At 40.5% G+C, this 25,271-nt stretch overlaps 1 protein-coding gene across 1 annotated transcript in view; it reads right to left on the reverse strand.

Moving 5' to 3' along the window:
* Positions 1-24,844, reverse strand: part of LOC134619760 (venom phosphodiesterase 1) — a 45,612-nt gene extending 20,768 nt beyond the window's left edge. The window contains exons 1-18 of the mRNA XM_063465593.1: positions 24,800-24,844; positions 23,789-23,876; positions 19,140-19,274; positions 18,432-18,557; positions 17,809-17,869; positions 17,203-17,297; positions 16,686-16,765; positions 13,880-13,999; positions 13,137-13,246; positions 8,249-8,314; positions 8,064-8,136; positions 6,222-6,330; positions 5,488-5,610; positions 4,720-4,751; positions 4,023-4,150; positions 3,546-3,615; positions 3,361-3,448; positions 793-965 (exon numbers count right to left, since the gene is read on the reverse strand). Coding sequence (XP_063321663.1) covers positions 793-965; positions 3,361-3,448; positions 3,546-3,615; positions 4,023-4,150; positions 4,720-4,751; positions 5,488-5,610; positions 6,222-6,330; positions 8,064-8,136; positions 8,249-8,314; positions 13,137-13,246; positions 13,880-13,999; positions 16,686-16,765; positions 17,203-17,297; positions 17,809-17,869; positions 18,432-18,557; positions 19,140-19,274; positions 23,789-23,876; positions 24,800-24,844 — 1,722 coding nt within the window. The remainder of the gene's footprint in view (positions 1-792; positions 966-3,360; positions 3,449-3,545; positions 3,616-4,022; positions 4,151-4,719; positions 4,752-5,487; positions 5,611-6,221; positions 6,331-8,063; positions 8,137-8,248; positions 8,315-13,136; positions 13,247-13,879; positions 14,000-16,685; positions 16,766-17,202; positions 17,298-17,808; positions 17,870-18,431; positions 18,558-19,139; positions 19,275-23,788; positions 23,877-24,799) is intronic.
* Positions 24,845-25,271: the final 427 nt, after the last annotated feature.

Here is a 25,271-nt window from a genome sequence, read left to right on the forward strand (position 1 = left end):
GTCAGAGGAAGTGAAACAGAATTTTACTTTCAGTGGTTCAAGGTTTGGTTGTGGGAACTTTCACCGTGTGTCCAGTGCATTGGTGACTAGTTGGATATTGGTCATAGAAAACAGATTAACGTGTGTGGTCTTTTTAAAAAATAAATCACTTCCACCAAAACCACAATAACACATCAAAGACTGAATTTATGGTAACTTCATAGCATTTCAGAAACAAGACTTGTAGACTGATGGCAGTAATCTAGACCTCGGACATGATTCAGTGATAGGCATAATAGAAAAACACAGATTTCCATTCAGATAAAAGTATTTTTAAAAGTTGGCCATGGAGTATATCATGCTTTAGGGGCTGTGGTGCAGCAAGTTTGACTCTAGTAATTTGTGAATAACAGGTTTGAAATGCAAGGAAATTGTAGATGCATCACAGTAGCCCTAAAAAGGCTGGTGGCTTCTACAAGAGGATAATGCCTTTATATCCACAAAAGGTGAGAACCCTTTCAGATCGTTTCTCCACAGGTCTGGGTGCTTTTTTCCCCTCTTGTGTTCCCCAGTTGCATGAAAGTGCATTGCTAAAAAAAAAGCAGACAGCTGATCTGTGAACTATTATTGTTTTGACTGTTACCATGGAAGTTTGTTTTCATCCAGTCTTGAGCTGGATGTCATCTCTGCAGTCTGTATTTCTTGTCATATTTTTGAAAATGTTAGGATGCTTTCCACAGACTTAATTCCCACAGAATAATAATGATCATATAATTTTATATATATGCTTTTGAGTGACAGTGATGTACCCACCACCTCACCACAGGAGCATCCCAGGTCGTCTTCAGGGTTCAGGCTGACCAGTGGACACTGAGCGGGCTCACTTTGTTCAGCAGGGTGCACCGGTGTGTAGTAGGGCTGCCGCAAGACGTGATTCATGCTGCCGTGGGTACCATTATTGCTGGAAGGAGAAATCTCGAGGACATCTGCATTAAATAAACATGAATTTATTTTTGAGCCCCTGATGACGGCTGTTTGTTGACTACCAGATGTGTGCAATTAGTCAGTCTGTTCTCATTGTCAGGGCAACAAATATTCAAATCTCAACAAAGCTGCTCTCACGTCATATTTACATACAAGGCCACGTGTTTTATTCCCACATGCATTGCTTAATCAATGCTGTTGTGAAGCGGTGTGGTTTAACCCAAACCACAATCTTTTCCTAACCCTAATAATTTTAAAGGGTTAAACCTAACCTGGGTGTGAAAGTGACACTAGAAAACACACTGAAGCATGGTGCACAACACACTCCTGACTGGGACTACTGGAACTGATGTTGTTACCACCTGTTCAACATCCAAACACAGACTTCCAAAATTATCCTGTCTCTCAGAAGCCAATATGCCTGTGGCCAAAGGATCAGTGTCTGCCATGTAACAGTTAAATTACAACCATCAACATTTAGCTGTTGTGCTACTGGATGTTAACTGGCACTAATTAATAACTCTTCGCTTGATTGATGCTTTTAAAGATTCCATACGGGAGACTTTGAGTATTACCAGAGCAGCAGACGTGTTATCATTCAAATTCCTGTTGAATTACCATCATCATTATCTTCATTTATATCTTTAATTATAGGATTAAAGATAGAATTTTCTTACAGTAAAAAAAAAAAAAAAAATATCACCAAGGAAACTAATACACAAAAAACCATAATACTGTGCGCTAACTGTGCTAAATCAGCTAAATTTAAGAATTCATAGCCCTGGATTTTGGAAGCATAAACTTCACATTCTTCTAAGATGTACTGTAGTTCAAAATGAATTAATGAATAACAGCAAGCTGAACAAGGTCCCAATCTGCATGATCTTTTGTTCCCTGCACATTCAGGAGGGGGGATGACTGTCGTCTATGCTTATGGACTGAATGACAATTTAGAGTACCCCGCATTCTTGGAGTCCCTGGGTGGTGAGCTTGATGGTGCCCCACCTGGGGCCCACCTGTTCTCCTCCTGGGAGACTCAATGCTCATGTAGGCTCTGATAGTGAGACCTGCAGGGATGTGAACCTGAGTGGTGTTCTGTTACTGGACTTCTGTGCAAACCACAGTTTGTCCACAACAAACACCATGTTCAAACATAAGGGTGTTCATAAGTGCACGTGGCACCAGGACGATGATCGAGTTTGTAATTGTATCAACAGATCTGTGGCCACTGATGATGCTCAGGTGAAGAGAGAGGCTGAGCTGTCAACTGATTACCACCTGGTGGTGTGTTGGATCAGGTGGTGGGGGATGATGCTCGACAGATCTGGCACACCTAAAAGTATGGTGAGTAAAAGTGAGGGTGTGCTGGGAACGTCTGGCAGGGGCCCTGGCCCGTGAGATCTTTAACTCACACCTCCAGCAGAGCTTCAACAGCGTTCCGAGGGTGACTGGGAACACTGAGTCTGAACGGACTCAGCACCTCCATTGCCCAAGCTGCTGCACTGAGCGGTTGTAAGGTGATTGGTGCCTGTCATGGTGGTAACCCCAAAACCAAATGTGGACACCAAAGGTGAAGGGAGTCACAGGGCTGAGAAAGGAGTCCTCCTGGGCTTGGTTAGCCCTGGATTTTGGAAGCAGTGAATAGGTACCGAAAGCCCAAGCGGAACGCACCTCGGGCAGCAGCGAAAGCAAAAATTCAGGTGTGAAAGCAGTTCAGAGAGGTCATGGAAAAAGACTTTTGGACTGCTTCGAAGAGATTCTGGAAAACCATCAGGCAACTCAGGAGGGGAAAGCGGTGCTCTACGTTCACTGTGTATAGTGCGGGTGGAGCGCTGTTGACTTAGATTGAGAACATTGTCGGGCGGTAGAAGGAATACTCCATGGTGGAAGCAGAGTCTGGAAACGAGCAAGACAACTCATGAGGTCACTGAAGCAGGTAAACAACTCAATGGTGGCAGAGCCCCTGGGGTGGATGAGGTTAACCCTGAGCTCCTGAAGGCTCTGGATGTTGTAGGGCTTCGTCCCAGTGACAGAACAGTAGACCAGCCACTATTATATAGATCATTATATATAATATATAAGGATCTATTCTATAGATCCTTATATATTATTATATAGAGAGTCCTATAACATTTTGTAGTACTGCAACAGCACTAAACATTCTGTGTACAAAAAAGTTTTGTCTTGAAATTGATTTCAGCTGATTTTACTCTTTGTAAAATCAGCAGAAACTCTTTTCAACTATTCATGGTTTTGCCGCAGCCCAGATTGCTCTAATTTATTTATTTTTATTATTATTTATATGCAGTTGTTATGAGTGTCTTATGTTCAGCAGATTTTGAGTGGATACAGTCGAGTGGTGTACAGTGGTGGTAATTTGCGGGGGGAAATACTCACCACACATTAGATTGTAAAGTTCAGTATTGGAGAAGGGGTCAATCTCTTTTTCGTTCTGAAACTTGGGGCCATAACTGATAAACATGGCCTACAATAGAGATTAAGAAAGTGAGTGCTGTTATTGGGAAAATTGCCAATGTTTTTCCAATTTAGAAACACAGAACAGAGTAATTGTCAGTACTTACATGCATGCTCTCAAAGTCATTGTCATAGCCGTGGTTCCCACCAGAGCAGAATGTGAGAGACCCTGGATCCCTATGAGGAAAGAGATGAGTTTGCCAGTTGTAATTAAATCAATCATATAAGTTTCTGAATGTTGACTTAAATGATTACTGAGCCTCATGCAGCGATGAAAGGGCAAAATTACACCCCACTAGAGTTTAGCTCAAGTGCCAGGATATGATTATGCCTTGCAACAGTGTACCAGAAACCTTAACAGAGTATGACTTCATGTCCGTTAAATGGGGAAAAGCATTTATACCCTTCTGGAAGAAATTAAACTTAAGGTGTTCTGAGGTAAACTGCATGTGTTTAACACACTATAAAGGTCTGAAACCCAAAGAACAATGACTTTGTGTCTGGCTAACATTATGAATCACTGTACTCTAAAACACATGGCTACAACCATACCAGAATGTCTAAGACTGTAGCACCATAAATACCTCTCAAACAGCCATTTAGTGTCAACCAGGATGCTGACATCTTCAATGCGACGACTGTTGGCAAAGTGAAGGCGCTTTGGTAGGTTAGCCTTCAGGTATGGCTTGATTTTTTGGTCTGGCTTCTTACACTGAAATCATGAAAGACACTCATTCATAATCCAATCCTGGAACATTTTTGTTGCATACAGATGTGGACAAAATTGTTGGTACCCTTTGTCAATGAAAGAAAAACTCACAATGGTCACAGAAATAACTTTTATCTGACAAAAGTAATAATAAATAAAATTCTATAAATCCTAACCAATGAAAGTCAGACATTGCTTTTCAACCATGCTTCAACTGAATTATTTAAAAAATAAATGCATGGAACAAGCCTGGACAAAAATGATGGTGCCCCTAGAAAAGAATGAAAATGATGTGACCAAAGGGACATGTTAATCCAAGGTGTGTCCACTAATCAGCATCACAGGTGTCTACAATCTTGTAATCAGCCAGAACACTGAAGTCGTAGATGGGTGTTCCAGCACGACAGCGACCCAAAACATACCACCAAGGTAACAAAGAAGTGGGTCAAGAAAAAACTACCATAAAAAGACAGTCCATTTCTTTGAAAGTGAAGAAACAAATTCAGCAGGGGATTCAATAATTATTTTCCTCACTGTACATTTTGGTAAGAAATTTAAAAAAAAATACTCACAGTCATATTAGCAACAAGTCCAGCAGAGTCCCCTGTTGAAAGGGAAACATTTATGTCATTGCAGAAAGTTCAAAGCCAAGGCACGGCAATTAAATCGTGTTTCATTTAAAATTCAAATTTAAATGGCAGGAATTTTCCTGTGTTTGTTAGTGAGATATCACAAATAGCTTTGTAATCGACAGATTTGTTCTTTGTTTCAGTCAGCATTGTGTCCCAACATAACTAAAGAGTCTTAGAGAGACACAACTCATCTGTGCAGTAGTGGAAAAATCTTGTATGATTCTTTATCCATTTGGCATTGTTGCCTCTTTGACATGTCTGTCTTTTAGTAAAGCTCTGAGAGCATCTACAATGTTGTGTGATGCATTTTCAGTAGAAACTAAAAATCAAGTTATCATAATCTTCCAAATTTAAGAACTAAAAACAAGCATTTTATTAAGAGTAAATCATATATGTTGGGTCAGCTATGGATGAAACTAACTGATACACATCCAAGCCTTTTTACTGTCTCATGCCTTACTGCCTCTGAAACAGCCATGCCCTGATGTTGTACTGATATAGCTGCAACCCATGAACATTCAAGTATGACCAGGTTCAAACACAAAAGCATAGAGACCTAGGTAATCTCGCAGATTTCACATGCTTTAGGAACCATATAGTTGCTCACAAGTTCGTGAAACCTATCTTCAACGACTCACCCCACTTCTTCATTCTTTGTGTGATTAAAAGACAAGCAGCAGAGCACTTTGTTCCTTTGCATTTACTTACACAGTGCGTCTTTGCTCTTGGCTCTGATACGTCCAATGGGACCCTCAGTTACCACATACATGCTGGTATCGCCCACGAGTTCCTTCATTGTTTCCTTTCTTTCACAGCTTGTTTCCTCCATACCTGCAGCAACATTCAGCTGTTACGTTACACCCTTCATTTCTTCAGTGGAACTAAAAACAAAACAATACTTTGGAATACTTTATTCCTTATGTGAAATACTCATGAACCATTATGATCCAGTTCTAGATGGTGGTAGTGTTACTGCATTATCAATGTCCAATTGCTGGAACGTGTTTGTTTCAACATGCATTTTATTTCTTATGTAGTGGTAAGATTCCAATGAAAACCTGTATTGCTCATGCCTTTAACAGAATAAAAAAGGCTAAATGACCTGGAGCTGTCAGCTAATGTGTGTGGACAAAGATAAAGTAAGATCAAAATGAATAAAGGCAGGTGAAGATGATGCCTTCTTATTTCCCAGGACTGTTTTAAATGCTCTGGTCTTTGTAGCCATGACTCTGAATCATGTTGGACTTTTCCAAAAATAAAATTTGCTTAAATCATTAAAATTTCATGAGGCAAGGCCAAGGATTGTTGTAAAGCTACATGCATGGTAAAAGAACAAAACAAAAAAAAGAGCACATGTAAACATTTCTATTGACACTGATTTCTTTGAACACATGTGACAGACATGTGTTTTCAGAGCCACATTACTCTGAGTGGTTTGTTACCATGATCAGCCACAATAACGATGTTGAGACAGCGGTGTAGATTAATTTGCTTCAGTCCATTCATAAGCTGACCAATGATCTTATCCACACCCTGGAGTGATGTAATAATCTGGAGAAAGCAAATTAAATGTTCAAATAAATATGACACAAATAATGTTGTTGTACTTTAAACTTGTCATGCAGGAATTATGACAACCTCTATGAGAATTTTTATTCATCTTTAGGAATGAAAAGATGAATAAAAACAAGGAAATCCTGATTGAGGTTGTCATAATTCATGCATGACAGGGTTAAATAACAGTGAAACACATCATACAGCTATAGTAACATTAAACGGCCAGTGGGTGGCATGCTATGGAGTCATCAGTGTCCAATGTAGTGGTTTATGAGCAAGTATACCATCAACACTGACACAAATACAAGGAAACAGCCTTTGAATAGCATCCACTGTAGTGACCACTATGCCTGAAAGGGTTAAATTACTGAAAACAAAGTAATACCAGAGTGGAAGAAAAGTATCCATGACTGAGCAATGACGAACTTCATTAGAAAAACGTAATTCAAATCTTGGAAATTGATGTGTTTTCCTTTTTTCTGTTTTAACCAGTCCTTCCAAGAGGAACTGTATACAGTATAAATTGTCTACTGTGTATTTCCTTTTTCACTCATCGTTAATGAGTGAAAGTATGAATCACTTCTTCACACATGAGTCTCGTGCTTTTCAGGCATTTCCCCATCAGTGAGTCACTCAACTGATTCTTTAATTATCCTGCAAACTGTGTTCAACATAAAGGTCACAGAGGTGTCAGTTGGTGCAGAGCAGATGTCTAGTTGTACAAATTTGGATGAGGCCAAGACTTGTACCAAATATCGTCTGGTTACTTTTCATTACTTTCAATGAATTTCAATGCAAATTTCTGGAAATGTATTTTTCTAAAATAACTGCTGTAAAATGATGAGCTGAATAAAGTCATTTGATGTGAAATAACCATCAGCCAGTAAATAGCTGGTTGATTCCCTTTTAAAATCTGCATGTTGATTTTATTTTGTCATTGAAACCAACCACGTCCACATCTAAAGATTACAGCTATTTAAAATGAAATTCAGGAGAACTCTGCTGAGAGTTATCTCCAGACCCAACACACATTCCCTATAAAATATGCTTTTTTTCATAATTTTTCTGCACGGCCAAATCTATGACTGATCCACTAAATCCATATTTTTTTGATGCTATTGTCATCAGTTGTCTAGCGCTTTCCCAAAAGTCACCACATGGATGTATACGCGATCCATTAAGGTCTCCCAAAAGCCTGACTTGACAGATGCAATTTTAATTGTTTAATTAGAAGTGTCATACATATTTATGGAGATTTATGAGACTTGTCAGTGGACTTTAGAGTTTTGTTATTATGCTCACTTATCTGTGATCATTCACTGCAAGGTGTTTTACTAGTGTGGATAAAGCATGAGTAGTTTCAACATGAGGATCTTGTTTCAGCACTGGGCCAGAGGGGCTACAACAGGATAACATCTGCACATCGCTCTCGCATTTCCAACCAGTGCCAGAAAGGCGGCATAGGTCAGCTTTCTCTGTGCAACTTAAACATGTTACAATTATTCATGTAATCATTGTCCCATGGGCTTTATCAGACCTTCAGCAATATTTAGCAATGACAAATGTCAGTCACCAATATGATGAGCTTTTGGCATATCAAATGCTCATGGAATTATCTTTGTTGGTTTGTTTTGTTTCATGAACCAAAAGAGCAGAGCAGCTTTTCAGGCATTTCTGGGAGCTCTCCCTTCGTCTCTTTTTTATCTAAATGAGTTGAGTGACCTTACCCCTCCACTCACAGGACCATAGCTGTGTCCAGATTTATCCGGCTCCTCCAGATATAGCGTAAAGAAATCCGGCCTGGCGGGAAAGAGTTGTTTTACTTAGAATTGAGTCAAAGCAAACATAGTTCACATTTATCTTTTTTTATCTTCCTTTTATGAAGTCATTGTTTTGAAAAGAAATAACCAACCTTTCATTAGCTGGCAGCTGCAGCCACTTAAGCACATTGAATACTCTTTCTTCAAATGGCACTGTACTAAAAGAATGAAAAACAAATAGGTCAGTGTAAAAATAGTGATATTGATATTTTTCTACAGAGAGAGCTAACAATAGTGATCATCACGGCTGTGTATATTCCACTTGTTGCCAATGTAAACACAGAACAGTCGCTCCTGCTGAACACCATTAGTGAACAGCAGCCAGCCCACCCTGGCTGATGTGGTAAAGTTGACTATCCAAGTTTCCAAATATCTGAATTTCACGAACGTGCTTACAACATTGCCAGTGAGCTTTAGCACTTTTGAAACTAGTCATGTATATGTCTGCATCATGTCAGGAATAGTAAAATATTATGCTGCTATTATTTGCTGCTATTTTTTATAATCATTATGATTATTCCATTAATTATTAATATTGATATTGCATTTGGATGTTTAAACATATTGGCACCCAATTAAGCTTTTATTACAGGTCCAGTAAGAACCACTTTAAACTGTTGAGGTGAATCTATAATTTTAAAGGCTTTTGAATGTTTTTATATTCTTACACTGAAGTCCAGACTTCAGTGGGTGAGAGGCTGAGTTGCAGGCTGACAGGAAACACAGGCTTGTGCAGAGTATGTTTTGCAAAAGTGAAACCGAAAGCAGAGTCTGAGTGCAAGTATTTTGAGCAGGTTATTTTATTATGCATTTATATCTTTGATTAAGCTTTGATTAAGTTTTAAAGTTTTAAGTTTTAAGAGTTAAGCAGTCTCGTTCTTATTTTGAGTAACATCATTTGAGTGTGACATTTAGTCTAGAAATTACACATATAGTTTCAGCTGTGTACGTGCGGGCCTCATGTCTCAAGATGACTGAAGGTTACAAGGTCTAGCTGGGGAGCTGAGAGGTGAAACAAAGTGCAAGCAGAGGCTGACACATACACACACATACACACATTGTAGATAGACTCAGTTATATAGGTAAAAGTTAATCATGTTTTGCTTGCAACTGCAAAATTGTGCGTGCATATGTGACTGTTTGATGAAGAAGCAGGTGCAGGATGTTCCAGAGACAAGTGACAGCGAAGGCGAGCTGAGGGGAAGCACCGGGATGGAGACGAGACGATGTTCTTTTAAACTATGTTAAAAGTCATTGTGGTTTTGGATTGACGTATGCTGTACTGGATCTGCCTGGCAACAGAAGGGGGGCTGTACTATTTCACCCCTATAAAGTCTTTGTTTTGACTATTGTAAGAGAGTTCAACACTGAATCTGTACAGTGTTGGCTCCACGCTGCGTGTATTCATTAAAATGTCGTCTAACTTTACCCGGCCGGATCAGTGGTCGTTATTTTGGAATCCCCCTCAATTTATGAATCTTAACAATCATCATGGCATTGACTGCACTGACGCTGGTGGCAGTAATATGTAAGAGGTTTCATTAGTCAATAAATGATACTGCAGTTTGCTTCCCATCGGTCTGTTGGTTTTATTAAGTTTTGTTTTTACTCAGTGTTTTGGTTTAGTATGTGCTTAGTTAGGTCTTGGTTAAAATACACCTGTTTACAATAGTAACTCTCTTATTGAAAAACTATTTATTGGGAATGATGCATCCTTCTTACTAAGTCTGTAATGCATTAGGGAGATGAAGCATAAGAGGCTTGAATCAAACGTATGACTTACAACTAGTGGGAAATCACTTTGTTTGTCTCTGCTGTGCTCTGATTATCACTGAAACCTGGCTTCACCTGGGAATACCCGGTGCTAGCATGCAGCTAACAGAACACACTCTGCTCTGCTGGGACAGGACCAAGGACCCCAGTAAGAGCAGAGTGGGGGCTCTGTATTTACGTGCATGAAAGCTGGTGCAAAAATGGGACAATTATGGACAGGCACTGCTCCCCGAACCTCGAGTGCATGCCGGTAAGATGAAGGACTATTTTTCTACAGAGAGAGCTAAAAGTAGTGATCATCACGGCTGTGTATATTCCACCTGTCGCCAATGTAAACACAGAACAGTCCCTCCTGCTGCTGTTTGTTAATGAACACCATTAACGAACAGCAGCGGGCCCACCCTGGCGGTGTTCACATAATTGCAGATGACTTTGATAAGGCCGACATGAAGACTGTACTCCCAAAGTTCTATCAGCATGTGAAATACCAGGGAAGAGAACAGTCTGATCATGTTTACGCCAACATGCATATAGAGCCATACCCCTCCCCCACCTCAGCCAGTCCGACCACCTCTTACTCCTCCTCTCCCCATCCTACAACCCCCTTAGATGCAGTGCCTGTCCAGCAACAACATACGGGAGTTGTGGCAGGAAATACAAGACATCATAAACTACAGAGGCTGTTCTGTGAAAACAGAAAACCTGACTGCACCACTGGTGGAGGAGATAAATTGCCTCAAGGCCCGCTTTGAAACACCACAACAGCAGCCCTCATCTTCTTCAGCCCTGCTCCCATCCTCATCCTCACCTGGTTCCTGCACCGCTCCATTCACTGTAACACGATGTCAGACGCGTGCTCCTAGCAGTGAACCCCAGGAAGGAGGCCGGTCCAGACGGAGTACCTGGCAAGGTGCTGAGAGCGTGTGCCCACCAGTTCACCCTCATCTTCACCAGAATCTTCAACCTCTCACTGGATCAGGCAGCCATCCCATCCTGTCAGCCACAGTCATCCCAGTGCCGAAGAAGTCTCCCATCACAGCCTGAACGATTACCGCCCTGTGGCCCTCACACCGGTAATCATGAAATGCTTTGAGAGACTAGTCCTTCAGCACATCAAGGATTACCTCCCCCCCAGACCTTAACCCTCAACCGCGCAAACAGATCCACAGAAGACGGGTTTTAGTAGCCCTCCACTCTGTGCTGAGCAAATGTAGCAGCAGCAAAGCTACGTCCAAATGCTCTTTGTGGACTACAGCTCAGCCTTCAATACAATCATACCGGACATCCTCATCACCAAACTGGTCACTCTTTGCCTCCCTCCTCCCACATCATCAAGTTTGCTGATGACACCATGGTAGTTGGACTCATCTCAAAGGGAGACGAGGCAGACTACAGAGAGGAGAGGCTTCAGAGTGTAGTCAAGGCAGCATAGAAGATCATCACCTGCCCTCTCCCCTCCCTGATGAGCATTTATTCCTTGCTCTGCCTCAGCAGAGCAGCACACATCATCAAGGACAGCTCCCACACTGGTTTTGACCTGTTAAACTTGCTTCCCTCGGGGAAGCGCTACAGGTGCATCAGCACAAAGACTCAAATACTCAAGAACAGTTTCTTTCCAAAAGCCATAACCACCCTGAACCCACACGTGCACTGATGACACAGTTTCACCCCCTAATCCAAGGACTTCCCTCTATACACAGACTATACAAACTACCATCACCACTCTGCAATATTTAATTTACCTGCCATAACCCACACTGTAAACATATAATACTGTTTTTCCCCTGATATTTGTATCGTTGATATTGGATTGGGACTGTTCATATGTATAAAGTACTGCAGAACTGTGCAGCCCACCCCCTTTCTTCTCCCACATGTCTGCACTGAGTAGAAGATGCTCTGAATCTCATTGTACATGTGTATAGTGACAATAAAAGACATTCTATTCCATTCTATTCTATTCTATTCATGGATTGATGAGAAAAAATGGGGGAATGGTGGTTGGTGTGTGAACCACCATTTCCCACCCCACCTGGTATGTGCAGAAACAAACTGTACAGTACTGATGCATAATAATGATCCAAAGCACGTTTCCAAAATCACACAAAGATTTCTAAAGAAGTACTGATAAAAAGCATGACATGGCACAGTTACGTCACCTACCTATTCAACCTTTTGGAAACACAAAGGGACATGAATTGAGAAGTATTGCTGAGAACATGCAGTATGTGAGGATAAAGTCGATGACTTAACTAGAAGTCGTGACAAAAAGGCTTCAATGTGGCAACAATCGTCATCCAGAGTGTTGAAAATAGCGGGAAAACGTTTCACATGTGATGTTTAATTTAGAGCCTGGGCCAATCAGCTCTGACGCCATCTGTTCTCTGTAGCCAAAGTCTCCCAGCCAACCATCCCACGCAGTGATAAAGTACATCGTCCTACTTGAGATTCTGTTCTTGAGTGTTTATGACAATAATTACTTTGATAAGAGCTCATGCAACATATCGGAAAATTTCCAACACACTGCACATTTACTGACATTGCTTCATGGACTCCAGTATGTGATTTGGCTCAAAGATCAACTCCCAGGGTTAAATAATCAGACTAAATAAAAGCCCAATTATGAATTCACTGTTAAGTTACTGTAAAATACCGAGTGCAACCAGCATGGTGCTGCTGTTTTGATTGCCAGATTTTCCATGGCTTTTAAATCAAACAGTGGGACCTGATGCAATATGATTTAGCTCTGATATGCTGTGAGCAAAAGAGATGGAATCACACTGTAAGATGAGTTACTGCTACTATATTTTTACACAGTTTAAATGTATTTTTTCAGTTGTTAATATTTAGTTTGCCTAAGTCTTATATTCATTAACCTACTAAGGTATCATTTTGCATTGACTTCATATACTTAAGTTACTGCATGGTCAAAAGGGGTGGCACACCGATTTTCCATGAAATGATCCGTTGGGAGTCACAATAGGCCACTGAGGGAGGTTAAAGAGGAGGTGAAAACAGCAAAGTGTTTGACATTTAGCTGCTGTTTTTGGAGTAGCGGATGAAAAGTAGACTGGGAATTTTTTACACAGCAAACTTTGAATATCTGTGTCTCAGGGATTTTGTTAACTACTCTCCAGGGGGATGCTAGGCTCTCATGCATCATGTAGTTCTAAAGTGATTTTTTTAAACTAGAAATGATGGTCTCACCCGTCATAAGGTACGTAGATGTCAGGAAAACTGTCGTCGATTTTCACATCCGATCCAGGCCAGAAGAAAGTCCCAGACTTCAGTCCGTGGTACTTTGCTGTGTGCCAAATCTCCAAAAACAAAGAAGACGTATGAGCTTGACTGAAACATGCTCAACGTTGATTCTGAAGTTTCTTTTAAACAACGTTTATAAGAGTTTTATATTATTGTTATTAAAGTTATTTGCAGTGCACTTAGTGTCTCTATCTACAAGATGCAATCTTTCTACGTTGCTGCACTAACTGACATTAGATGAACGTGCTCTGTGTCCATTTTCAGAAGCAGCATGTTAAAATGGAATCTTTATTATCAAAACAATGTTAACCATCTTAAACCAGCAGCACCAACAGAGCTATACAAGCTTCTTCCATATTATACAACTCCTGCATGCAGCAATGCAGAGCAGGAATGTGCAAGTGCCCGGGGACTTTTCCTTAGGTGAAACTGTCAAAAGCAAAAAAAACCAAAACAATCCAAAAACAAAAACTGAATTTTGGCATTTTTGTATTCGATTACACTGACAGAAATGATCTCAACCTGTAAGACGTTCTTTCTAATCTTATTTGCTTTAAAAGGACACCTTCCCCTTAACGTTTCACTTTTGAGCTTTTTTTTTTTAGGTTTAATTTTTAAATGTAATTTAAATGTAATTTGACCTAAGGTCACTCAGTTTGTGTGTGTAAATCAAACCTAACAAGACTCACAGGTTGTCCAAGGTACCAGTCGGGGTTATTTTTCTCTGGACTGGACAGGGAGAAGGTGGCATCAAACACCGGGTCATACATGGTATTGTCAATCAGACCATTTGACTCTGGGTAGAGACCCTGAGGGAGGAAAAGGAAGAAAGAGAGGAGATAATTAATAATTCAGTTTAACTGAATATATCAATCTTGTATGAAAGCAACCTGCAGAACACTTGAGTATTCTTTGTTTCGTAACAGAGAGGAGTAATCCTTAAGTCTGGGTCATGTGTCTTCACACCACAAGTATGTGCTTTGTATCGACCTTGAAAGGAAACTTCTAGTACGTGGGAGTCGGGATTCCCTTGGGTGATTTCTAAGATGATGAACGAGCTTGTTTTGAAAGGGAACTCCTTGTAAGAATGAGTTTCAGCAAGAACTGGGTGTGTTTTATCATGTGCGATATGGATCAGGCACAATGAACTATCCGTGTTCTGTTGCTTACTGTCCCGACTTGTTTACTGCATCGAGAGGGCCTCAGCAGCAGGCTGGTGCAGAAATCCCAGTGACCTTTATCTGAAAGATAGAGATGAAAACTCCAGGCTGATGGATATTCTCGAGATCTGGAAAATCTGGTCATGCCTGCTATCTCTTGTAACTTTCCTCTCCTTAATGTCAAGTATAATCGTAATAAATGCTTCTATATTTCAGAGAGAATATAGTTTTATTACTCTTAGGTGAACTGGCACTTAAGAAACTTCAACTTGAACTTGAACATGTTTCTTAAACTACACACTATTCTGAGTCAGTACAGAATGCTTTATTACCACAACAGAACACCTGCAGACAAGCCTGTTATCTTTTTTTACACTGTGACTGTTTTATTCATTTATTAGGTTGAAGGTGTCACAAAGTTGTTTTTATTTTCCCAGCGCCAAGTCACCAAAATCTGCAACTGACCGAGAAGAATGACCCAGATTTGCTCCAGAATTTTGTAGTTCCTCCTTTGTTGATGCTCCAGAGCTTTCACAGAAATTGACCCAGTAAAGTTTTTGAGTAATATTGCATAAAAATGACACCAGAACAAGAAATATTGAGGAATAACACAGTCTAGTACAACGCTGGGGAGGGTGTGTGTGGATATGCTTAGGCAGACGTAAAAGTGCAGGGTGTGTAAAAAGGAGGCACACACAGCGGTGTTTGTTCGTCACACTTAAATGTTTCAGATCATCAAACAAATGTAAATATTAGAAAGATAACACAAACACAAAAAGCAGTTTCTAAATGAAGGTGTTTATTATTGAGGGGGGGGTCCAAACCTACATGGCCCTGTGAGAAAACGTGAGTGCACTTCTTTCCAAGAGCACAGCAAAGACTCATCCAAGTGGTCCCAAAGACCCCAGAACAACATCCAAAGAACTAAAATAGTAAATGGACTGGTTCTTATATAGTGCTTTATATAGACTGGGCTCGAACCACTGACCTTCTGGTTAGTGGCTGACCTGCTCTACCATCTGAGCTACAGCCGTCAATGGCCCTGTTCAGGTTAGTGAGGACCTCACCATAAGAAAGAGACCGAGCAAAAATAGCCAGCATGGCAGATTTCTAAGACAAAAACCACTGCTGAGCCAAAGGAACAAAGGCTCGTCTCAGTTTTGCAGAGACTTTTGTAAAAATGCTCTCTGGATGGACAAGATAAAAGTTTAACTTTTGGAACACTTTAATTTAGAAAAGGAAAATCATACCAACAGAAAAATGCGGTGGTGGCAAGGACCCAAATGCAGGACTTGGAGATGACTCAAACTCAAACACAGCTTTTATTGTTGAAACTCCAGAACTCAGGGAATACAAAACTTAGGCATGAACTGAAACTAAATATCACAGAGACCAGGAAAGGCTAGAAAACACTTAGACTCTGGGAGCGCAGACACAGCCAGGGAAACGGCAACGAGGTGACAAGGAACGGAGGGAAACTCAGGACTTACGTACACGCACAGGAAAACGAGCGAACGGGCAACAGGTGGGAACGCAGCGGGAACTGATACAGACTAAAAAGACAGAGCAAGCAAAACTGAACACAATGCACACAGGACAAGAGAGTATCAAAAAATAACAGGAAGTAACACAAACACACTGGGACAGGGGAAAAACAGACATGAAGACAGAAGACAGAGAACAGACAAACAGGTACATGACCAGGGACGCAGCTGGGGAGACTGGATATTGACAGGAAGCGCAAAGGATGGTAACACTCAGAGAAACAATGAATAAAGAACATAAGCAGAAGACTGAAGCTTAAACAAAACTCATCATCACCTAGAAAACAACAAACTCAGGACCCAGACATCATTATCATCACAAGCCCAGAACAAACCTCAAAACAACCATGACATCATGACCTCAAGCTGAAGCCAAAACACAGCTGCAAGTCCACCTCTGAAAGGCTTAAAAAAACTAAATGAAGACTTTGGAGCGGCCGAGTCCCAGTCCTGGCTTGAATCTGACTGACGTGCTGTCATGTAGGAAAACCCTCCAGTGTGGCTGAATTACAACAATTCAGCCAACATTCCTCCACAGCTGTAAAGAGTCACTGCCAGGTATCGTAAAGGCTTGATTGCAGTTGTTGCTGCTGAGCGTGGCCCAACCAGTTATTAGGTTTAGGGGACAAACTCTTTCCCACTCAGGGCCTTTAATAATAAACATCTTTATTTAGAATCTGCATTTTGTGTTTATTTGCGTTATCTATGTCTAACAAACACAAAGATCAAGTTTGTTTGCTGTAAAAAAGATGTATTAATGTATGCAGCAGTGTGAGTGCTGTGCGTCGTACCGTAACAATGGAGTAGTGATTGGGAAAAGTCTTTGTCGGAAATGCGGACTGCATGAATGGAGCTGAAGTTCCACACCTTCCTGTGAATAAATAAGTTAGGAATGGTGCCAATTGAATTCCTCCATGTGACTTCCTTTTAATATGACCATGTGAGTCATTGCCCTGCCTGCAGGCTGAATAACTTCATTAAGCTTCAACAGATGCAACCCTGAACACACACTAATTTATATTTGATAAGCAGGAAATTCAGTGGAAGAAGCTGCCTTTGTGTGAAAGCATTTAAATATTTATATGTTCTGATAGGATAACTGACTGTAAAGTCACCTGGGCATGTTTCATCTTGGATTTCTTATGAATGATGATGTTAGCTTTCAATTTGTCGTCAAACAGCCCCAAAGGCAGCCTAAAGGCAGGCAATTTATAGACACACGTTTCTTCCAATACACAGACATGTAAGAGGTTTTTGTTCATGTATGAGGGTAATCATGTTTCTTTTAAAAAAGTGGTTGACACTGACTGAGTTTATCCAGGACAGGGATGAGCGCACTCCATGTCTGCAGATACTCTGCCCTGAGGCCATCCAAAGACACAAGGAGCAGCGGCTGCTTAAAGCTGTGAGGAGAGAAAACAACCATCAAATGTAGCAGAAACTCTGAAATATTAAATACTGACATAAACATACCAAGCTGGATAAAAACTGGCTGATTTATGAGTAGGAATACTTTTGTGTGAAAGCTGCTGTTGTCCACCACAGATCAGATGATATAACATATGCAGCTTTCTGTCATTTCACTCTGCTTACAGCCAGACTGTCTATACACCTTTATAGCTATGCTAGCTTGTGTTGGTTGTTAGCTTGACACTCCGCCCTATCATCCAAAGATGGTAGCTACTTTTACTTTTCTAAATGCAATCTGCGATTATAAGAAATATCAAGGCCTCATTTAAAATAATAAGAATAATTATAATAGTTGAAAGGCTATGTTACAGTTAGTTACAGCTGTTTGGTAGAGGAATAGAGTTGCTCTTTTGTGCATCAAAGATCATTTCAATCAGTTTTCAATCAATCTTCAGTTTATTGCATTTCCAAAGGGATTACGATATCTTTGGTATAAATTCTTACCCTGCTGGACACGTGGGGGTTGACAGGTCATCGCACGTATCTTCAACCCACTGTTTCTCTCCTGCAGCGAGACCATAATATTTATGTCACCAGTGACATTTGATGGTACGGGGCTTTTGAATACACTTTGTAACGTCTGTTGTTTTTGCCATTTCTATGTACAAGCTGGCAGTATAAGTGCAAGTAGGGTTCTAGAGATGTAATGAGAGTTTTAACTGGAAGAAAATGCCCTCTAAATACAACTAAAATGTTTTTCTTAGATAAACATCTGTGGGTTATGGTTTAAACTAGAATGCAATTATTTACAAGAAAAAGCTACAGAACTGGGTCAGCTTTAATGTACTGTATATACCCCTGCTTTCAAACTCTTACAGCACTCCAGTTAAGAGGTCCTTAAGATGAACCTGTCAGAGTGGTTTACACTGCAAGAGCCACTCATACTCTAAGAGGAAAATCTAACAATAAACCAGTTTTAGAAATCGCCTTCTCTCATCGACCTTCTCTGTTTATTCAAAGTAAGATCTACAAGTGTTTCTCATGGCTAAACAGGTCTCCTGAGACTGTTACTGGCTTTTACAGATTTTCTTTTGTCTGCACCCTCTGCGATGTTCCTGCAGCCTCACCTTGGCAGACGTGTTTGTAGTTGGTGCAGCAGTCTCCAGCAGAAAGACAGTCATCTGAACAGTGGCACCTGCTCTGCGTCAGCCTCTTCTCACCACAGCGCACGTTTGTGCATTCCCACTGCTCAGCTGAAGGAGTTAAGTACAGAAGTACACTCAGTTCAGCTGGTGAGCAGTGAAGGACGTGTAAGGGACAGCGTGGGGCTTTGAGTTAAACCTGCAACATTTGAGTGTAAATCTGCCCTTTGCTTAAACACTGGTTTGTAGGTAAAGTTTTCACTGATTTATTTTCCACATGTGACAAAACTAAAAAAAACACAGTGAAGAAAAGTTCTACAGTGTAGCATTAAACATATCTTTGGTATTCTGGAAGTTGGTCACTGTGTTAGAACAATTCTACTCGATAAATCATCTCTCCATTTGCGTCCATGCACTTTGCTTTGCAAGCAGTTGGAAACTCATAATGTGAACAGGCTTCTGTGACTTCAGTATTTATCAAGTCCACAATGATGTGAAATGAAGGAACTGAGGTAGAGGTGGAATGCAAAGTGGCTTGGAGAGACAGCAATAACTATGAAAGAACTTAAATAACATGCTACATTAGCTGATGTGGTCTGGTGCTGAGGTCAGCTGAACAGACCGAGCTTCCTGTTGCAGCTTTTTTTGCTGACCAGCCTCGCTCAGTTTAAAATGTCACAAACAAAGTCTCACTAGGAGCAGTGCAGATGTCATAGTAGTCAAAGCAGCAGCTGTTGGCGGCTACGCAGTTTTCATCACATCTGCAGCCAGGTTTCTCGTTGTCAAAAGGCTCATAACATCTATTCCTGCAGGATGTGAGGGGCGTGACTGCAACAGAGACAAAACAGGAGCGGAGAGTTAGTCAGTTAATGAAGATGAAAAGAAACATTTAAGGAAACAAAGAGAGCTGCAAAAACAAAAAAACTGATAAGCTGAACTTAAACCTTTGTTGTTGTTTCCAACTTTATAAATGAGAAGATATTTTCTTCTTCTTCATTCATAACAAATGGAACATTTTCAGATCTTAAACTGGTGATTCATCATTACAAAAACAATCAGGGGAAGGCTTTCCCATCATGGCTTTCTTGTCGTGGATTACTCAGACATGTAATGAGCTTCCACAGTACGGGAAGAACATCTGTCTACATGTAAGTAATCTGTAATTTGTCCTGAGAGCAATGACACTCTGGATCTAATAAGCACTTTCAAGTGCCTCAGCAGTGCTCGTCTATACAGTCATGAAACAAATGACTCCCACCTTAAATTAGCAGCTGAGACTGCATAACCCCAGGTGAAAATGAATGGGACAGGAGCCAGACAAATTCCGCCAAAGCGAATGAAACGTGATCTCTTCTCGGGTTAGTTACAGTTTACACAAAATATGTGAAATAAACTAGCTCGTCATGAAAAGGAATCTGTTTTATTTACGTGATAATGTAGCATGTTATATTGTCACAGCTTCATTTCACAGACACATAGTTGGAAATGGTGTGCATTTCTACCAAGCTTGAAAGTCAACATAGCCTGAACTCTTGTAGGTACGTTTTCTTGTAATTTCTTCAAGTATCTTCAGGAATCGTTCTGCAGGCTTCTTGAGAAACATTTAAAGCTCTGCTTTGGATGCTGGCTGCCTTTGGTTCTGTTCTGTCAGGATGATCAGAAGACCCACCCACGACTCTTAGTGTTGCACTGTGTCTCTATTCTACTGAAGTATACTTTTACTGTTTGAGATCATTGTCATGGTGAAAAATAAAAATGATCGCAATCAGGCTCTTCCCAGATTGCACTACATGGTGGATCAAGGGTGTGGGATGGTATCCATTTATAATTTCATGAATTTTGACTCCAACATCGTTGCAGCCCAGACCATGACAGAGCTTCCACCATGTTTTACAGATGGCTGTTCTCATCTGGTTTCCAACATATTAACAACACTTTGAACAACAAAGCAAAAGAGTGTTTTCCCTTCATTGTTTTCTCAGATGTCTGAAAGTCTATGTTTTGCATCTTCTTTAATTACTTGCTGACTGGAGGATGCAGCCTCATGAATCAGAGTGCACCTGGTTCTGACACACATGTTGATTAATGGGAAGAAAAAAACATTTCATGTGAAATTTCAGACAAGTGGATGCTACGTTTTCACAGCATAATGACGCCTATAAGCTGGTAGACAGGTCTTTCTTTGCACACAGTTCTGACCTTTAACTCTGGGAATACACAGGCAACACTTCTTCACATCTTCCAGGATTACGATAAGTAATGTTTGCAAATATAACAGCTTTTTTTCTTGAAATTTGACACCTTACATCAGGTGATTATAACCGCAATACATTGAGATGTCTTCCAAACAAACATCAGTTAGCATTAATAATCCCCACCATGTCATCCAATGGTCCATGGACGTGAGATCTCAAAGTGACTCACATATTTGAGATATACTTTAACAGACCTCAGTCTGTCAGACTCGGCCCCCACCTGTCCAGCACCATCACACTCAGCACCGGGTCTCCACAAGGATGTGTTCTGAGTCCCCTCCTGTTTACGCTCTACACATCCGACTGCTCCCCTACCCATCTCTCAAACACCATCATAAAGTTTGCGGATGACACCACTGTGGTTGGACTCATCTCAAGGGGGGATGAGTCGGACTACAGAGATGAGGTCAACAGACTGACTGAGTGGTGTTCAGTTAACAACCTCCAACTGAACACCATGAAAACTAAAGAACTTATCTTGGACTTCAGGAAGGGCAGAGCAGACCCGGCCCCACTTTACATTCACGGGAACTGTGTGGAGAGGGTACACTCCATGAGGTTTCTGGGCGTGCAGATCTCTGATGATCTCTCCTGGACTGCAAATACCACGGCGGTGGTAAAAAAGGCCCAGCAGCGTCTCCACTTTCTGAGAGTGCTCAGGAGGAACAACCTGGAGGAGAGGCTGCTGGTGACATTCTACAGAGCCACCATAGAGAGCATCCTAACGTACAGCATAACAACATGGTATGCAGGGTGCTCAGCTGCAGACAGGAAAGCACTGCAGAGGGTCATCAACACAGCCCAGAAGATCACTGGCTGCTCTCTGCCCAGCCTGGAGGTCATTGCAAACTCTCGATACCTCAGCAGAGCTGGCAATATCATCAAGGACTACTCTCACCCCAGCAATCAACTGTTTGAACTATTACCGTCAGGCAGACGGTACAGGTCACATAAAACCAGAACAAACAGATTCAGGGATAGCTTCTTTCCCAGAGCTATCACCATTGCAAATAAGCACAAAAACAATTGAACCTGCTTAGCCATACCATATTGTCACTGCCATTATATTATGCTACTATTATTATGCTGCTATTCATACTGTCATACTGTCATTATATTAATGCTGCTATCCTGTAAATATCATACTTACTTTTGTTTGAGTACTTATGTTTGTTTTATTGTACCTTTTATATCTTACTATTTTTTTATTATATTTATTATTGCATTTTGCACCAAGGGAGTGGCACTCCAATTTCGTTGTACCCTGTACAATGACAATAAAGGCTATTCTATTCTATTCTATATTTTAATGGAGTGACTTATTTTTGCATGATCTGACCTTTTTCCCATCAGCTTCCAGATTGTCCTTCCAGTAAGTTAAGTTTTACATCTGTTCTTGTCTCTACTTGTTTCTTGCAAGTCTTGCTGATTTTCAGATGAGAAACTGTTGATTTCCTGATCATTTGAGTCAGTTTATTCACATGCTGATGAGTATTAAAGCTTGAAAAACAGTGAAACAGTCACATGCACCAGATTGGTCATGGATTTGGCTCACTGTTTTTCTTTAGACCTTTCTTTTTTTGCGAATCTTTTGCTTTTTTCTGCATTTCTGTGGGATTTGGAAATTGACATCACGTGAGATATGAGATGAGATATACTCATATGTCACATTGTCAGCTGTACAGTTTACTTGTGACACTAAATGTGATTTCTATTAGACATCAAGACAAAAATTTCCCACAGAAGACAAATGGAAATAGTGCTACTCTCTGCAGGGTAGGGGAAGCTTCAAGTGAAACTATTTGAGTATTTTGGCTGTGTTCTTGGATTTTAGCCATGCTGGTATGCGGCAATGCAGATATTCTGTTTTAAATGTAAAAATTCCCACCTACTTTTCATAAAAATAGAAATAAATTAAACATTTTTCACTACAAGTACAGCTTTAATACAAAACAACCACACTCTTATCAACCTGTGTGGTTCATTTAATACTCTTGCATGGTTTATTATGAATTACGATCACTTTTAGAACACTAATGCGTCCTGCAGGGCTTATAAACTGCTGTGTATGTGTTTCCAGGCCTGGCTCTATCATGCTATGTCTGGTCGGCTGCTAGATGGTTTGAGCTCCTAGAGACATTTCTGAGATGGTTTCTACAGGCTTAAAAACAGCAGTCCCCCTGCTTATTCAGGTATGTCACCAAAAACTATGCATGAACACAACTGTAGAACAGACCAAGCAGTTTGCAGCCTTTTAATCCAGCCAAGAATATTGGCTGGATTCACCAATGGTGACATTTCCCAGCAGCTGAGTCATTTGGAAAAGAAGTGTTACAACGTACTAAAACTCTGACCCTGAAGAAACAGCCTGGTGTTGTTTATGAATGAGCACCTTCTCTGACAAAGGAACAGAACCGAGTGTAACATGACTGACATTAGTCATTAGGCTTCAACATTTCTGTCTGTAAAGCTTTCAACATTTCAACATTCAGACCAGAATGTTTGTTGACAGATGAACACTTCAGTTCATCTTCATTTCTAAAGCTTATTCGACCGTTAGAAGTACAACCAGGTACTAAATGTCAAAGTTGCTCCACCTTGTAATAAATGTTCACTTGACCTTTAAGTAATTGAGATTTGCGGTAAGGACACAAAATAAGTCACCACCAGCTCTTTAGTGGTAAAAATGAACTTTAAACAGGAAAATTGTGAATTAATTCTGGTAAAAGAAAAAAGCAAAAACGTTACAACATAACAACTTAATGAGTTGCGAGGAATAGAAATCCCTTTTTCATCCAAAGGAAAACATTTGTAGGAGGACACACTCGTTTTTGAATGACATATTTAAAATGAGTGGAGGAAGTTAATTCTCTCTGACATGAGATGCTGATTTGGTGCCTGACTCACTCTGACGATTCTAAATTAACTTAAATCATCAGAATTACACTGCCCTGAGTCATGATGATGAAGCCATATGGGAAAATAATGCAATTTATTAAGAAAGTATTTGTTGTATATAAGTGTTGGAAGTTTCTGAGCCTGCAGAGACATGTTTGCGTGTTTGTGTGTGGGTGTTTGTGAATGTACCTTGGTTTTGACATCTCTGCAAATCCAGTCCGAGACCGAGTCCAAGACCGAGGATTAGAGTCACAATCGACACAGCCAAGACACCAATCTGTGCGAAAGAAATGCAAACATGATGCGAACCTTGCAACAAATCCTTTCTTATGAAGTCAAACACAACCAAAAGGACAGAAAGGTTAGGCTCTATCTGTGAGTGGAAGCACGCTCTACAGTTTGTTGCCAAACAAGTTGTAAAATAAGCAACAAAGGCTTTAATGACAGAAATGAGGTCACGAGAGTGCAACAGAAACTTTTAAACCTGCAGTTCACTGTGGTGTTTTTTTATTACCTTCTACTTACAAGATGCCACTGCAGTTTCTTCTTTATGACTGAAAAGTACCAGTTTATTTTATAGGTGCTCTCATCAGCTGTATTTATTCAGTGCCTTAGAGCAACCAGTTTATAACATTAAATTGAGGAGACATGGCTTGGAACAAGTATGATTAGTGCAGTTTTACAGACTATGGCTTCTGGACTGATTGTTGGAATCATTACTATCAATCAGACTTGTATTTATTATTTCTAATATCAGTAGAAGCACACTGAGTTTACACAGGGGTGTTTATCATCAGATGAACAGCTGGATCTCATAATCGCCCATTCAACGCTTTCCCAGACAATGTGTGCGCAAACTTAAATGTCTGGAAATTGCTGTAATCTTTACGACAAACATGCGTGATAGGAACAGCTGTTTGTTATTGTTCAGTTAGTCACGTATGCAGTTGTGACAGGTTTTTGGGTAGATGCCTGTTTAATGCAAGCTTTGGAAATGTTCAAATGTTGACATAGAGCAGAGCACACGTTTACAGATGAGGCTGATCGGAGGCCCGCTCACTGTTGTTATTCCATCCATTGGTAAGAATTCAATATCATAAACTTTCATTTACATTTTGAGTAAAAATGAAACAAAGGCCTTCAATGTGTCTCATTAAATTCTCCAATTACCACTTAATTAAAACAAAAATCAGTACTCACTATGATCTTCTTCTTGTTTCTCTTTGCTTCGCTTATCCAATCCATGGCTACTCGAATATGTCTCTTACTGCACGGAGACAGAGAGACGTCCGGCAGACAGACACAAAGAGACGCACGTTACTTTGTGCGGATAAAAGAAAGATATCTTTGCAGTGACCTCTGGACCAAGTACGAGAACTGGGCAAGCAAATGATTGTCAGAATGAAAAGATCACCTCGTGTTCATGTGTTTTTCCTTTGTGGAGCCACCGCTGCTGCTCCTTTGTTCACATTTTAACTCCAAAACCTTACTGGAGTGCATGCGAGGTAAAAAGATAAAGCCACGGAGTAAAGATCAGAATCTAGATGCAAACCTTCAGTGTCAGACCTTTTGATTTCTCTTGTTATCAGTAATTGATAACAGCTTGAAACAGTTTATTGGTTTATTGAATTAAAATGAATTACTACTTTTACAACTAGAGCTGTTAATGGAC

Source organism: Pelmatolapia mariae, linkage group LG22 (genome assembly GCF_036321145.2).
Source record: "Pelmatolapia mariae isolate MD_Pm_ZW linkage group LG22, Pm_UMD_F_2, whole genome shotgun sequence".
Taxonomy (NCBI): domain Eukaryota; kingdom Metazoa; phylum Chordata; class Actinopteri; order Cichliformes; family Cichlidae; genus Pelmatolapia; species Pelmatolapia mariae.